The 16,308-nt window shown below is 37.4% G+C and overlaps 2 protein-coding genes across 4 annotated transcripts; one reads left to right on the top strand and one right to left on the bottom strand.

Annotated features, from left to right (window-relative positions):
* The first annotated feature begins 44 nt into the window (after positions 1–44).
* LOC122015460 (serine/arginine-rich SC35-like splicing factor SCL28) lies at positions 45–7,256 on the top strand. 3 transcript variants are annotated; one of them, XR_006120895.1, is made up of 8 exons: positions 45–342; positions 2,840–2,917; positions 4,124–4,288; positions 4,475–4,539; positions 4,634–4,673; positions 5,956–6,123; positions 6,230–6,483; positions 6,728–6,824. XR_006120895.1 is itself a non-coding variant. In XM_042572356.1 (7 exons), exons 1-7 carry the CDS (start codon positions 149–151, stop codon positions 6,988–6,990), a joined length of 732 nt encoding a protein of 243 aa, XP_042428290.1. In that variant the 5' UTR covers positions 45–148; the 3' UTR covers positions 6,991–7,256. The 3 variants fall into 3 exon arrangements, 1 of the variants encoding a protein (XP_042428290.1); XR_006120894.1 differs by having other exon boundaries at positions 5,956–6,483; XM_042572356.1 differs by lacking the exons at positions 5,956–6,123; positions 6,230–6,483 and adding an exon at positions 6,981–7,256 and having other exon boundaries at positions 6,728–6,907.
* A 410-nt stretch (positions 7,257–7,666) lies between these two features.
* On the bottom strand, positions 7,667–10,894 carry LOC122017192 (lipase-like). The gene is made up of 8 exons (XM_042574736.1): positions 10,418–10,894; positions 10,242–10,336; positions 10,019–10,122; positions 9,645–9,745; positions 9,451–9,551; positions 8,936–9,373; positions 8,708–8,839; positions 7,667–7,974 (listed from the first exon to the last, which is right to left on the bottom strand). The coding sequence occupies exons 1-8, from the start codon at positions 10,679–10,681 to the stop codon at positions 7,815–7,817; spliced, it is 1,395 nt and encodes a 464-aa protein (XP_042430670.1). The 5' UTR covers positions 10,682–10,894; the 3' UTR covers positions 7,667–7,814.
* Positions 10,895–16,308: the final 5,414 nt, after the last annotated feature.

Genomic DNA, 16,308 nt, shown 5'->3' on the forward strand with positions numbered 1-16,308 from the left:
TAAACCGATTTATCCAGTGCCTGGTAGTAGTGGTACTAGGTATATAGAGCCTCGCAAGTCGCTATTCCGGTCTCGTTTCTAGGTTTTCTGGTTTCCTTTCTTCTGCAGTTGTACGGCGCCTAGGGTTCGCGTGCTGGACCTTCCTGCCATGGGGCGATACGGATACCGCAGTCACAGCAGAAGCTACAGCCCGCGGCGTTACAGCCGTAGCCCTCCACGCCGGAAGCGCTACGATGACCCCCGTGACCGATACCGTGGAGGCGGCGGTGGGGGACGGGAGTATAGGGACTATCGCTCCGCTTCCTCCGGACTCCTCATCCGCAACATTGCTCTCGACGCCAGGTCATTTTATGTATTATCCTTTAGGTTTCTTTAATTTGTCTTCGTTGTTATTGCAGTGAGAAATCCTTTTGATTTCTCCACTGCTCGTGGTATTTCGAGCTAAGATGACGATGGTCGTTCTCTTCCACGTTCTAACAAATCGTGCTAGGTTAAATATCTGTGACTCGGACAAATTGATGTATCGGTACGAATATCATTTGCGGCAATTCAGTCTTTTTGTTGTTTCAACTCCTGATTTCATTTATTTATATTCATGGAATTCTAATTCTATACCATGGCGACCTGTATTTAGTGGCATTGTCGGAAAGTGTCTTGATCTGCATTTCACTACTGGCAACTACAATAGTGTTTTTGAAGTTTTAGGTATTACTTATGAAGTTTCACTATCCATTTCTCTCTTTGTTTGGTGGTTTACATGATTTCAAACCAGATTGGAATGGCTAGCTGAATCTGATAAAACTATTTCTCACTCCCTTGCTCGAGAAATTGACATGGAGAGTTAAAAAATGGTCTAAACTCACCCATATAATACATACTAAATGAATGTTTGGATAGATGACATTCTGTACTTGACTTCTGCATTTGTTGTTCAATTGATTTGGTTGTGGATTCTGATTAGTATAAATGAGAAACAAGTGCAAATTAAGGCAACTAACATTGTGATATTATAATTGATACACCACAGGATAAAAAATGGGATATATACCACAACTTCCACACTACTAGATGTCTTTTACATTCAAATTCCAGAAAAAATATTACATCCACTAGGATATCTGTGATTCTAAGTTCTTCCACAAAATTACTCACCTTGGAGTGCTGCATAATAATTATGAACAGAAGTATACCAAAAAAAAACAAATTATAACAACCTAGACTTTCACCTTACCCCAAGGCTTCAACACTACATTACTTAGTTAGAGAAGTTCATATTCATTCTTAAGATTGTTTTTCAATGGATTTTTTGTCAGCTTTGTAGGATAGTGCAGTATATCTTAGCGATGATACTTATGATTCGGCATAATTAGACATTGGAATTAACTAATTGAGTTTAGATATGATGTATTTCATATTCTAGAACAAAATTTAATGTATCAGTTTGGGTCTTAATCTTATATGATCTGCAGTCAGATGTGTACTGTAAAGTTACCTGCCTATCTTTGTGTTGGCCTTCTCTCCTACTTGATGATGGTACCAAGAGAAGAAGAATATAGGATGGAGGAGAAGAGGATTGAAGTGGTGGGCTGGATAAATTAAAATAATGGGAAAAGATTAAAAGATATAAGCACGAAAGAATAAGTACAAAAACTAGGCTAAATATAAAGGGGGGAAAGAGAATAAAAGAACTTTTTTGCTTACATCAGCACCTATTGGTATTATTTAGTCAGTATGTAAGTCGGTGGTTTGACAGGTATGTATTCTAGTAACAAATGTTGCTTTATACTGTGCTTGGGGGAATAGTATTCTATACTGGAAGCGAACAGAATTATGTTAGTGTTTTCATTATTTAGTTCATATATAAAACACGAATTCAAAAGAACCATTGTGATTCAAATCAGAGTTGATGATTCAATATGGATTTTATTTTATATGATTCTTAAAATAGGAATATGATCCATTAGAAATTAAATTCAACTAACCAGAAATAAATATAACCTATTGAAAGCACTAAATTCAACTAATGTTTCAAAGATTAAACCAAGTCATTATAAAAAAGAAGGATGAATCTTATGTTGTATGATAGAAATATAAGGTGGAGGAGATTATAATTTCAAAGTTAATGATTACATACAAAAAAGACCATCATGTTACATGGAGATAGTAAACGATAGCTAAGGTGGCCTCAACATCTAACAAAGTTGAAGAAGAACAAATCACTGAAGTTCATGTTATTGAAAAATTCTCTCCGGTTCATCTTTTCATGTAGCATGCTCGTTGGCCTCTTTCTTTTCTTTCTTTCTTTCTTTCTTTCTTTCTTCAATCGTGTTAATGCTATCAAGACATAATGGATAGCAAAGGTGTAGCCAATTTTTTTCCCATGTTAAAATGTCTTAGGATGAAATTTCTAATTATTTTTTTTAATTTCCATTCATGGAATGAAATAAGATAGGTGGTTAAGTCGTCATGGGTAATTCATCTTGGTTACACAGTTGCACTGTTGTTTTAAAGCCTTCATGGCTAACTTTGATTATGCATGTGGTAAGTCTCCCATTTTAATCTCGTAAAAGTAAATACTCTGATAGACTGTTTGCTAAGCAGTAGAAACAAGGATTTTGAAATGTATCAGTTCATAATTTTTTCTGAAATTGGACAATTTTTGTTGCTTTCATATTTTGAGAGGGGAAATGTGTCCATGCTAATTGATTCAATGTTGCTTCATTTTCCACAACTGTTTAGTTTTTTGTGTATTTATTTGTGAAGGATCTTTTTTGTTATGTGTTCTTCAATATATGTTCAAAATGCATGAATTAAATAAAAAATTGTCTGTCATTTGCAGGCCTGAAGATCTACGGATTCCATTTGAACGGTTTGGTCCAGTGAAAGATGTCTACCTTCCAAAGAATTACTATACAGGGTAAGAAATACTATTCAGGGTACTCCTTTTTGTGACTTCCATCAACCTAGTTTTCCTCTTGATATCAACAAACACTAACATCCAACTGTTGGAGCTATGTGCCATTGCTAAATTACTCTTTCATCATCCGTATCCTCTTTTTGAGTGAGATTTGGAAAGAATAAAGAAACAAACTTCAGTTGAATTTTTCTCTGCATCTTGAGAACATAATTTCTACTTTGAAAGAAAATAAGGTAATGGAGGGGGGTACATAGAAACTGCTGCTTTATTGGATATTTTGCATGGATTGCATTTTGGAATATCAACAACTTCAACTTTGTACAAAAATTGGATATGTATATTCACTTAGAGTTTTCACCTCTCCGATTTCCTTCCACAATTTTGACAAAAAATGCCTCATTGAAACACTTTTAAAAGATCAAATTATGCCAGTTGGTATGATGAAAGTGTTTTTTTTCACCACTAGATGAAGTGCTAAAAAAAGTGAAAACCTTTCAGTCCAAAAAAAAAGAGAAGAAATTAATGGTAGGTTGGTTGTATTAACTTAGGGGGTGTTTGGTTGATGGGTTTGGGAATGAGGGAATGGAATGATAGTAAAAGATAGTGTTTGGATTGTAGGTTTGGGAATGACATTTTGGGAATGATTACTAGATTTATGGGAATCAACCAAACCCATATAACTTGATGGGTTTCATTTCCATTCCTATTTCCATTCCACCCTACTATCAAACTCATACCCATAGTCATTCCCATTATTTAACCAAACACCCCCTTATTAACTGCTCCACTTTAAACTTGACAAAAAAACAAGAAAACCAAAAAGGTGAAAGTCAAAAGATACTATTGCAAAGGAGAAATCTCCAAAAGGGATATGCCAATTGTGGTGCTTGCTCTCCTCTCACCTAGTGCATAATCATACTTGTCCAAGCAACTGAAGCTACTGTATTTGGTCCATCATTGTGGAACACTGTCATCCTTATATATGTAATAGTATTTTAGGACCACAAACAAACAACTCCATTAACTATCTATCATGCTAAACATTTTGTATCAGTCAGTTTCCTTGTAGTGTTGGGTAGTAATTTTTTCCTGTTGGTTTATCTTTGTAAGCTAAACAACCATTTCAGAATAAGCAGATTTGGTCCTCCTTTGTGTATTCATTTCACTGCACTGATGAATTCCGATCTTATGGCTCTGCTGTTGCAGGGAGCCACGTGGCTTTGGATTTGTTAAATTTCGCCATGCAGAAGATGCTGCCGTAGCTAAGCAACATATGAATCGTCAGATTATTGGCGGCCGTGAAATTTCAATTGTCTATGCAGAAGAAAATAGGAAAACTCCTCAAGAGATGCGCATGACGGCAAGGGTTAGGTGTGCTCATCTATACTTTCTGGCATTATCACTTTTTTTTATTAGATGTTGGAAAGCTGTTGGTAGATGTCTTGTTTGATAATCTAATAGTTATCAATTGTATTCTGTTTGTTTGTGGAGTCCATGCCTTTTGGTTAATTTAGTTGTTTCTTCAAGTGATTTTCATAGTAATGAAACCTTCTGCAGTGAAAGATATATGGGAGGAAGAAACAGGCGGTCCATGTCAAGATCTCCCAAACGACAATATCATTGTTAGTATTCCGCTGTATCATTGCATGAAATTCACAAGTCATCCAGTTTTATATCTGCTTGAGTATACTTAAAATGTATCATTCTCTGTGGCAGCATATTCTCATTCTCCTAGTCCTCCCAAGCATGGTTCAAGGTTTGTTACAATACTTGCACTATTGTTTTTGCATGTTATCCGCTAAAAGAAATTAACTGCTGGTTCTTATCCTTGGCATATATGAAAAATCTCTTCATCTATTAAACATCACAATTTAAATATCTTTCGAATGCCTGAGCAAAGGGCATTCATTTTGTTAATAGTTTCCACTGATATAGGAAGGTAAGACTTGGGACCTTCAATTTGTATACTAGTAAATAGTATACACTAATACTGTAATACATCCTACAATATTCTATTTGAAGATTAATAATCGTGCATATCAATGTTCCAAACTTTTTGGAGTAAGTTAAATGGGAAGTCCTTTGCTGAGGAAGAAGAGAGTTGAAGGAAGATGAGTATGAGGTAGAAGAGGAGGTTAACGAGGGAGGGAGAGGAGGAAGTGGCAGACAAGATTGTGACAAAGCGGAGTACCTTTCAAAGTCTCGCTGTGGAACCTTAGTCTGCATTGCCTCTTGAAGGAGGAAAGCAGCTTGTGGTTCTTGCTGTTTGTCACTTGCAGTGGAGGAGGAATGGCTTGCAGCATGCTTCTTGTGTGCTAGGCTGTGAGTGAAAAAAGTTTGCCCATGCCAACTGACACAAACCAAATTTGATTCCTTAGCACAAGTTCTTCAATGACCAGTGACTTGATGGTAGGTTGATGTTAGTGATTGACAATAGATATGCTAAATTGGTAATGAGGCTGTCATCGATAAGCAGCCGCATAATATCTTTGTTCATAATCACAAATCAAAAGCATCAGTATGCATGACACTCATCAAGTTATCAATAGGTCTCTTAGTCTTGCTGGTTTCAGTTTACCCCTTCTTTCATGATCCAGTAGACCTTAAAACGGTTAGCCATTGTCCCAATAGACACAGATTTTACTTGCCAAGGAATTGCACTACATCGAAGAGTCCCCTAATCATCTGAATAGCTATATGATGATTTGAAACTTTTTATAGCTTTGTGGACTTTAGTTTTGCAGTCTCCTGTTTTCCTCTATCCCATATCTCACCAACAGTCTAGTTATCTTTACTGAAAAATATGATAATTATGATGGTACAATTCAAAAATTGAATCGGGTGTTCAATATTTAGTCAAATAAAATTATGTTTACTCTCTCTCTCACTCTCTGTTTTGGGATTAAGCTTTCTTTGTTGTTTAAATTGGATAATGCTGTGTGACTACAAGAAAATTACCCAACCTCCTTGTATTAATGTCTTTCTTTTTTAGATGTAAATTTATTTATTTTTTCATAGCCTTTCCAATGTTCATGCAGATTGTAAAAGTGAATCGAGTATGTAAAGAATCAAAGGTTTAGTAAAAAAGGAAAGTGGAAGCGGGCGTAAAGTTGTTGTTCGCTTATTGATCACCTAATTTGAAAGCTATGAAGAAATTTCAGTTTGTCTTCGTTTTCAACTGAAAATCACTGATTATACATGACTTGGTAGAAATACAAGTCCATTTTAGACTTTCCTTTCCCTCGATAGAAATAACTTTCAGTTCATGTTTTGTTCTCTTAATTGGCTGTTTGATTGTTTTATACTATCCAGTTAAAAAAAAAGAAATTAGAGCTTTCAAAGTTGAAAGAGAGATTCATGAAAAGAGCCTAAAGGGAAATTACCATGATTTCCTGTGATGAGGGTATAATCTTCTTGATGGTGGGGTCATGTGTGATGAAAGTAAGATAATTTTGGCCTAAGAGAGTTGATTCAAAGAGCTGTCGATGCTGTTCAATAAGCAAGTACACCAATAAGAGAAAAAAACATTGCTACCATATATTTTCAGGAGTTGTGATATGTTCCAGGTAAAGTTCACTGCTTCCAGTTCATCAAATTGGAGATGCTGCTTAAGAACCTGTGCCACACTTTTCGACCAATATATTATATTATTGTTCATCATAAAGATCAGCAGATAATTCTTTTGCTTTCTGGCGTTCTTTGCAACTTATAGATCACATATCTAATGCCACAGCACCCTGGGATTAGCGAGCAGTTTGCCTCGTACTATGCTGCGTTTCTGAATAATTACTCACACATGGTCGAATGCAGGGACAATGGAAGGGGCAGCCGTGATTACTACTCTCTGCCTAGATCAGTTTCTCCATCTCTTCACAATGGTAGGGAGTATGGGTCGCCTGATGTTAGGGATTACAGGTCTAAGAGGTCGGAACGTCAGTCTCCAGGTCCTGAGGGTATCGAACAGAGCCTGTCAAGATCACATTCCTACAGGTCAGCCTCATTTCCTCTCATTTTCATTATCTTTATTTGCATATCAAGCTTACTAGTGACCAAATTTATGCAGCCCCAAATGAGCACTGAAAATATTGACGTTCTAAAATGAATCATTTACCAGAATGGGAGAACCAGCTGTAGTAAACACTTTTGCCAAATGCATTTGGTTTTTTCCTTAAAATTTGGTAGCAATGCGCTCGTTAGGCAAATGTTCTACTTGTAACGGATCTGTAGATGTTTTGGAGGCCTTGGTCTAGTGGAATTTTCTGAACCTCTACTTTTTCTTCAGTTGTGAACCTACTTGTTATGCTGTTACGATATTAATCTTGAGTGTTGTCTTGATTTAGATTCTGACTAATCTTATGCAATTCGCCCACACGAATATCTATGTTTTTGGAAAATATTTTGCGGATAATAATAAATTGTTGAATTCTTAATTTGAATCTAGTTGACTTAATTTGATTTTCCATAGGATTGACCATCAAACAATCACCAATACGAATGACAATTTTGCTCGATAAAACTGGCTTGCTACCCACTTAATATGGAAAGGTAATCGTTGTTTTATAGTTCTTTCCACATTTGTTCTCCATAAGTCAACGAAGAGTTCTCATTGCGGTCGTCTATAATATCAATGAGTCTCCAATGTTGATTAAACCCGTAGAGCATATATATTTACAAGTGACTCAACATTGACACCAAAAAAAAACACCTAAATTTTTCTTAATTGGAAATAAGAAGAAAACTCGTGAGGCGTAGTTTGTTATCGAGTGCAAAACTCATTAGTTTGTGGTGGCTCAAGTTCAAGTCTTGAACAAAAATTCACAGCTTCTAATCGCCTACTTTATAGTCTTGAACAAAAATTCACAGCTTCTAATCACCTACTTGAGTAGTATTTCAATCATTAGCCACTTTGCTTGGGCAAGATAGGCGGCATGTTGTTTCGAATTATGTGCTTTCTGCATCTTTGAAATATGCTATCATACAAAAGATCAAATTGTATTCCTGCTCGCTCTCGATTCACAATGAAGAAGATGTGATCGGCTTCAAGGATCCTGTAGTACCTGTGACGGTAGAAAGAAAGATTGGTTCAAATTGGGTAATGTGAGTTGACGAAAGGATTACAAACAAATGGGAACTTAGCTCATCGTTTACGACTGAATACAAGATTCTTGACATTAAAGAAGGAAGAAGGCGAATAGAATGAATCATTGTGCTTGATAAGCTAACAACAACTAGGAGCAATTCATTGCGACATCATAGAAGCATGAGCCATTCATGTTTTGAACTATGCTAAATTCCATGATCATCGTGAGGAAACTAACATGACACATTGTTTCGAACGAACTAATCCTTCATGCTTGTTGCAAGTAATACGGTTGTGTTCCCAGTTCTGGTTAAACAGATTTTACCAGAACCGGAACTTGATTTCAGAGTACAACATCAATGACCATGGAATAAATCACATCTTCAATTTAAACTCACTTCGAGTCGAACCCAAGAATCTGAGATTGTGTAAAGGCAGCATTTGGTTTCCTAATTTTCTATTTTTATTTTCTGGAAAAAGGAAAAACATTGTTTGGTTGACAATTTCCATATTTATTTTTTCTAAAAAAAAGGGAGATATCATTGTATGGGAAAATAGAGAATGCCTAAAAGTCATTTTCTATGACAAGAGAAAATGCATGTTTTTCATAAAACAAAAATAGAAACCAAACCTAAGTTTCTCCAATTGCATGCTTTCTATGGGAAAGAATGTGGTATCGGAAAATGATGATGATGTGCAGGAGTACAAACCATATTCCTGGTTGTAGAGGATGGCATTTTGAGTCATCTGCAACAAATTTGTTCGGGTGTTCCATAGGCAACCTAGGATGTGTCATGGATATTGTATTCAGAGCCCCATCATTGTCTTCCCAATCTTCATCCCTGCTCCAGTGTTCAGAGAATCTCAAATTGGTTTCCAACCATAAACCTCATCTGAAATCCGAACTATACATGAATTAATATACATGTCTGACTCACCGGTATCCTTTGTAAGGTGGTGGAGCATTGCGAGGGAATCGCCACTGGCACATCTGCATGACTCGAAGAAACAGCAACGGGTGGATACCCAAGATACTGGAGGGAATTGTGAACCCAAATACCTTTCTCGTTCTCTTAGTTGCGTAGCTAAAGTAGAATGTGTTGGGGAAGGTTTGAAGTCCCGAATTAAGCCGGATTGAGCCTTGAATTGTTAGGTCAGGTAGGATCCAATCCCCTGAAGCGAAAGGCCCGGTGTTTCCTAAGAGCAGATCAACCAGACCTGAGAGGCCGGCATTCCTCCATCCCATCTGAAAATGATCAAATCCAAAGTTGTAGTAGTGCTTGAGCCATGAAATGTCCAACCAATCATAGATGATAACTCCCAGCCGGCAAAATTGAAGCAGTGATATAGGTTTCATGAACCTACCATCCTCCGGTCTGGAAAACAATACCAAAGGATTAGGAACTCGAAGCAAGTATGCTATCGGGTCTTGAGGAACCAAGAAGTTGCTCACCGCATGCCATCAAAGTAGGCTCTAGTGGTTCCATTGAGCGCGCCGGACAGAGAAGTAAGGCTCAGAACCCAGTCCTCTGAAGTGTCATAGCCACTGAATGCCTGTTGGAGCACCACAAATGCGAGTAAATTCACAATCCTTGTGAGGAAGAAAGCAAGAGATACAAATATGCATCGACTGAGAAAGTAAAGCACCTTATCGGCGAGCATCTGCTGCAATACCCTAACAACCTGAACACCTGCTGAATGCCCAACAAAATGGAGAGGATGGCGTTCGTCCCACGAAGGATAGTGCCCTGCAATCCAGCCAAATTGTTTGGATCCATCAAAGTTTATAATTAGAAATCTAGTTCCAATATTGTACCAAATTTCTATTTTGTTATACAAAAAGGGGGCTTAGAATTCTATTGTTTCAATATTTTGAGATTTAGAAGTATGAACTTCTACAACACTAAGGAATTATTTCTGAACAGGAATTGGATCAAAACAAGCAAGAGAGGATGAGTAAACATGATCTTTTAAAACCGGATAGATAAAAATTTGAACCCTATTTTCCAGTTTTAGCTTGCCTTGTTCATAAATCTTCCCAAATTGTGAATGTCGAGAGATCCTGCTATGCTCCTCGCCGTAGTCCACCTGCCCTCCCTTCAGGTAATAGAACAGTTCCCTTGCCCTGTGCTCAAAGGTATATCGAGTTTATTAAATCCAAAAGGTGAAATCGATTTTTTTTTTTCTATCAGATTCTCAAAAAAGAAGGGAAGCAACCGAGCCAATAATTTTGAGAAGAAGCACCTGTCATGGATGCTGGTTAGGGATCCCAGATCAGGGACCAGAACACGCTCATCCTTCTTCTCCGCCCCGGCGAAGTAGGACAAACCGCCAAGTCTCTGCAACCCAAACAAAACCCAGAGTTAATGCGATATCGATGAAAAGAAAGGTAAAATCACAATCCCGATCAAGACATTTACCCCTTTTCCGAATCCGAAGATACCGTGCACCAACACGATAGGCGGCGGGGAACCCTCGAACACCACCGGCGGCTGGCCCCTTCCCTCCGCCTCCCTCTGCCAGGCGCCGAGGTTGAAGACATTAGGCCGCAGGCAGTCGGTGACGGCCTGCGACAGGTCGGACGCCAGCGCGGCGCTGAAGATGTAGAGGCCGAAGAGTAGGTGCACCGTCACGCTGACGAAGAGCTCCGTCAGCCCGAGGATTCCGATCGATAGCCTCGCCATTTCTCCTCCCGAAACGAAGCAAAAAGAGCTCCCTTTCTCGGCGTCTATCCCCTCCTAATCTTCGATCGAAAGCGAAGGAACAAGAAGACGAAGAGAGGAGGAATGGAAGAAGGCTCAAGCCACGACCTTCTTCCTTCTTCTCATCTTCTTCCAAGATTCTCTCGATTTTTCTTCGCACCTTGTGATTCGGAAGAGGAAAAGGAACGCTCTTGCCTGCATTTATAGGACGAGTCTTTGCCTTGTGAAGAAAGGCAGCAGCAAAAATGATCAACCAACGTTTTCGCCAATTTTTCGACGAAATTTCAAAATGCACCCTCCTAAGTTATCTCATTGAACGTGCCCCTCGTACTTTTTAAATTGTTAAAATATCCTTTATAATTCTCAATCGGCTTGCAAATTTCCACTTATACCCCTAACCAAGGATGGGTGATTCATAAATTTTGCAATCGCGCTTGATTCGATCAGCATCCGGTCTGCTTTAGGTCAGGAGGACGCACTCACATGTCCCACTCTGTGCTAACTTGGTCGTCTTGCCATGTCGTTATCCTGATTACACTTAGCCGAGTTGGTCCGAGTATCGACTTACCAAGCTGAGTTGAGCTAATCTGAGTTGGTCTGAGTTATCGACTTGCCGATCTACCAACCTACCGAGCTATGCTAAGCTGTTGAGTTACCAAGTCGCTAGGTCGAGTCCTATGAGACATGGGCCATGATTCTCCACTTTTATGCTTTGAAAAAGAGCTTCCTCGGATTCTATTTCTTTTTCTTTTCTTTACATACTACTCATCCTAATGACTTAGATATTGGAGGGACTTTCCTAGGTCAATTCTTGATGAGTCCTTTAATACGTATTACCACATCAACCCTCTATTTTTGCTCCACCAGTAGTAGTGAATATTGATTTTTAAATAAGATATTTTATAACCATGAATTGGGCATTGATAGTCATTTAAATTGTAGCATAATATTTTGATATTTTAACTTTTTATAGGCATTTTAGGGGCATTTCAAATAAGGAGATTGTAAAGGCAGGATTATTAGAATTGTAGTTTTTAATCTCGATGATATTTTTAAAAAAGAAAATGAAGATTTGATGAATCTATTTGCAATAAGATATTGTGATTTGTTTGTTCGCGATGTATTAATGATTGGTAGAACCTTAAATATTTGAGAGCTATCTTAAAAAGATAAAACTTTAGGGAGTGAAATTGAAAATTGCCTCCTTTCATTCTCCTGCTTTCTTGGCTGGTCAGCAATTGGAGGCGTGGTACCACCAATGCCCCTCTTTTGCATTAAATTCAAGTCTAGAACCTTCATTTGAATCTTGATTATTCATCAGAATATATTCTTATTTATTTATTTTAATTGTTTTTTTAATGTATTCTTAATTTCAAATAGGATAAGTCAACAAGAATGCTTCTATTTCCTTGTATAAACTCAGCCACAAAAAAACACCTTAGATTTTCCTTAGAATTTATTATTATTATTATTATTATTATTATTCTAATAGTAAATCATAAGAGCACTCACGATCAATTATTTTATCTAAAAATTTTACTCTAAATTTTAAATAGGATAATTAAAAATCTTTTATATCAATTAGCTATCCATTTCTTAAATTTTATATTTATAAACAATGCTTCTTTAAATTTAAAAAATACAATTCATTCCCTAAATATTATAAAAGAAAAAGAGAAAATAGATATATTATATGATGAAAAGTGAATATTTAAATTTAATAAAATAAATTTTTTATCCGAAATTATATATTTTGGATAAGAAAGCTAGTGTGGATGCACTAACATATTTTCCTAAAACTTTCTCGTTGTGTCTCTATGACGTATGTGCTAAAGTAATCAGAGAGCTTCTTGCTGTAAGAGATATTGGGATGAATAAAATCATCTTTTACTATAATAGAATAGTCAGAGCTATTTTCACGGGACGGACAGATGGTCATTACATGAGACATTGCCATCAAGAGGGACTTTCCTCATGATTTACACAAACAGATGATCTCGTAATTTATTTATCTACAAATGACTATGACACCGATTGTGTGGGACGTCTGAGGTTAACGTATAACCTTTTGCCACCTAGTCATGATTTACACAAACAGATGATCTCGTAATTTATTTATCTACAAATGACTATGACACCGATTGTGTGGGACGTCTGAGGTTAACGTATAACCTTTTGCCACCTAGAGTAATTAGAGTTGCGAGTGCAATTTTTAGCTGATACAAAATATCTCGTTGAATATCTGATCTCTCATTGTGTTAGGATAAAATACCCCTTAATTTATTTGTCTGTATCTTACCGTGAGACCAATGATACTGTACCACTTGGGATGAGTGATATTACCTTTTACTCAAATAGAAAAATCCAGAGTTGGCACCCAGATTTGGAGACTTGAGCAAATATTAAATCATGACAAAAACGATGGAAATACCATCACACATGGGAGCATACTTCGTATCTGATTTATTCCCTCCAATTGATGTGAGACAGTTATAGGGACTGCTAGGGTGATAGATTTTACTTTTGCATGATAGAGTATTTAAAGCAGGAAACGTAATGCTGAGTTCAACTTCACATTTGGAGGTCAATGTATAATTTAATTTAACATTTACTATCCTTATTCAAGTATAATTTAATTTAACATTTACTATCCTTGTTCAAAAAGTCAAAACTGTTAGGACCTCTTTGAGAGATTGAGGGGGTGAATAACTCGTCGTGTTTCAATAATGTTGGTTTTGCAACGGATTAAACTCGAAGCATATTCACAATGATAACACTATGAATTTCTTGGTATCCACCTCAAGAAGAGACGATTAATTCAAAAATCTGGCCCCACTCACCCATCCACTATCAAATACCTCCTTCTCGGAAACACTCCGGAGGCGGAGAAGCCTCGTACAAACTCACACACAAGAATATACAAGAAGAAAGAAATATAAGCTAATACAATGTCAACTCTTACAAGATTTACAATGAAGAAACTCTAGCTTGTTCTTCTTCTTGCCTTGGAACACCTCTTGATCTTGAAAGTGCAATGACACTTGTCTCCAAGAAACTTCAAGAACTAGTGGAAGGTTGTGAGCTCGGTGGGAGAGGATAGAGCGATACCTGAAATAGTGCGTCGAAACCCTTTTATCGGGCGCACAATGGCTAGATTTTCAAGCTTAATCGACTAGCCTAGTCGATTAAGACATGCTGAATCGATTAGCCAGATCGATTCAGCAACATTCTGTTCGATCACAAGAAATGACTTAAGCGATCAACCTGGTCGTTTAAGCTTCGAACAGAAACATTCTGTTCGAAGCAGAAACACACCGTAAGCGATTAACCTAATCGCTTACGGTGTCTAATCGATTACACCAATCGATTAGGAAATCTTCCTGGCAATTTTAAGCTTAAATGATTGATCTAATCGCTTAATCTATGGTAATCGACTAGGCAAATCGAGTACCACACCCTAACTTCCAAAACCTAAGTCTAGGGTTTCTTGCCCAACATCCGGTCAACCATGACATGTTGGGACTTCACATTGCTTAACATCTGGTCAACCTTGACCTGCTGGGACTTTTTCACCAAGTTTCCAGTCAATCCTTTGACTCACTTGGACTTTTTCTCCTTGTGCCAAGTATCCGGTCAATCTTTTAATTTACTTGGACTTCCAAACACCAGATGTCCGATCAACCTTGACCTACGTTGATTTCTATATGTCTGGCTTCACTCACCAGGACTTCTTCACTGTCTATCTTCACTCACTAAGGTTTTTCGTCACCTAGCTTCACTCACTAGGATTTTCACTTGGCTACACTCATTAAAATTTTCTCACTTGCCTGGTTTCACTCACCAAGACTTTCACCTGCCTGGTTTCACTCACCAAGACTTTCCAATATCAAGTGCTCGGACAACACTGACCCACTTGAATTTCATCATCTGCCAACATCTCCGTTGGGCTTACACTTACCTAAGACTTCCCAGTCAAGTATCCGATCAACCTTGACCTACTTAATTCTTCTTCACATAAAACTAGTCAAACATTGACCAAAGGAGAATTTCTCTAACAATCTCCCCAAATGGATGATTGCACTTGTAGTCTCCATACATTGTCAAATATCAAGACTCAAGCTTGAGCAAATTCAAGTTTAGTCAACTTGGTCAACCTTGACATACAAAAATTGCACCAACAAGAACTATTCGTTCATCGTACCAGAAGTCAAAAACTATGAAATTATTGCTACAACATGATCGTAAACTGAAGTAATTGAAAGTAGACTTCTCACTCCCTCGACATTTTAAGGTGGCGGTGGTGATGGACCTGCTTGATTGTGGTGTTCTTCGTTGTCTCTGGTGGTGGTGGTGGTGATGGTTTTGCTTCTTCAGTGAGCTTTTGTTAGTAATGCATGTCTTCTCACCCCGACCTCATCACATAAGTGCTCCACCGCCCCCTCATCCCCGCCCTACATCCGCCACCCTACCTTCTTTGCAAACGCCATCTTCTCCTTTTGCTCCGCCGTGAACTTGGTCTGGAACCTCTTCCTCAACACCATAAACGGTCGCTACGCCGTAAGATCCTTGCTCGACGGCTTCATTCCCGCTACCACCATGCTGCTATTCCCAACCTGCACTATCAGGCGGGATGCAACGTCGAAAGCCTTCAAAAGCCCTAACCATGGTCTTTTTGGTGGAAGCTCCAATGGCAATCACAGGCGGCACACATGAGCGCCTTTGCCAACACTCAACGTGAACCCACAACAACCGTCGAGTGGGGGAAAAAAATCAAAAGGTAATTTTGAAAAAAAAAAATTAACACGAAATCATAGAAAACCTTATACTTTAGAAGCATTCCGATTTCAAATTAAATCTCTCATTTTCTGACATGACAAACATACTCAATTAATATAGCGGACATACTCCATTACTAAGAATCATTCATTATCTAAACTATTTTTATGGATAACTTTAACTATAACTAAAATTATCAATAATAACTTTGAACCAAAATAATCAAAGGGAAAGGGTTAAGACAATCTTCTCCTAATTTATCTAACAAATAAACTCAAAATATAACTTATATAAAATATTTATCTCATTTAAAATTCTTCATATTATATTATGGTTGTAACATGAAAGTGAAACATAAGTAACAATTATGATTTTTTTTATTTGTTTTTTATAATAATTAAATAGATGGGGACAAGAAACGGTGAGCCACCATCTTATCCTCACAGATAACAATTCAACATTTTTTGTATTAAAAATAAATCAGGCTGAAATAAAAACCAAATCAGCTGAAGCTCTGGAGCTTTCTCTTTTGTGGAAGTGGCAAGAGGATTCCAGAAGACACTACATAGGCAAACACACGTTTCCTTCCATGAAGCAATCAAACATTATAATTCTTTTCCTATTTTATTTATGCAAGAATGAAAAGAAACAAACACCTAAGAAAGTTTAAGGGAAAAATGGACTCTCTATTTATTATTATTATTTTTTTATATGGTCCAGTTCAGAGGTATAACATGTTCCTTGTCTAAAGAATGAAAGTTAAGATTTAGATCCGGTCCAGTTCAGATAATTTCTTTTTTTGGTTTAGTGTAAGCTTTGAGATATGTAAGGAT

This window comes from Zingiber officinale, chromosome 8B (assembly GCF_018446385.1).
Source record: "Zingiber officinale cultivar Zhangliang chromosome 8B, Zo_v1.1, whole genome shotgun sequence".
Classification (NCBI taxonomy): domain Eukaryota; kingdom Viridiplantae; phylum Streptophyta; class Magnoliopsida; order Zingiberales; family Zingiberaceae; genus Zingiber; species Zingiber officinale.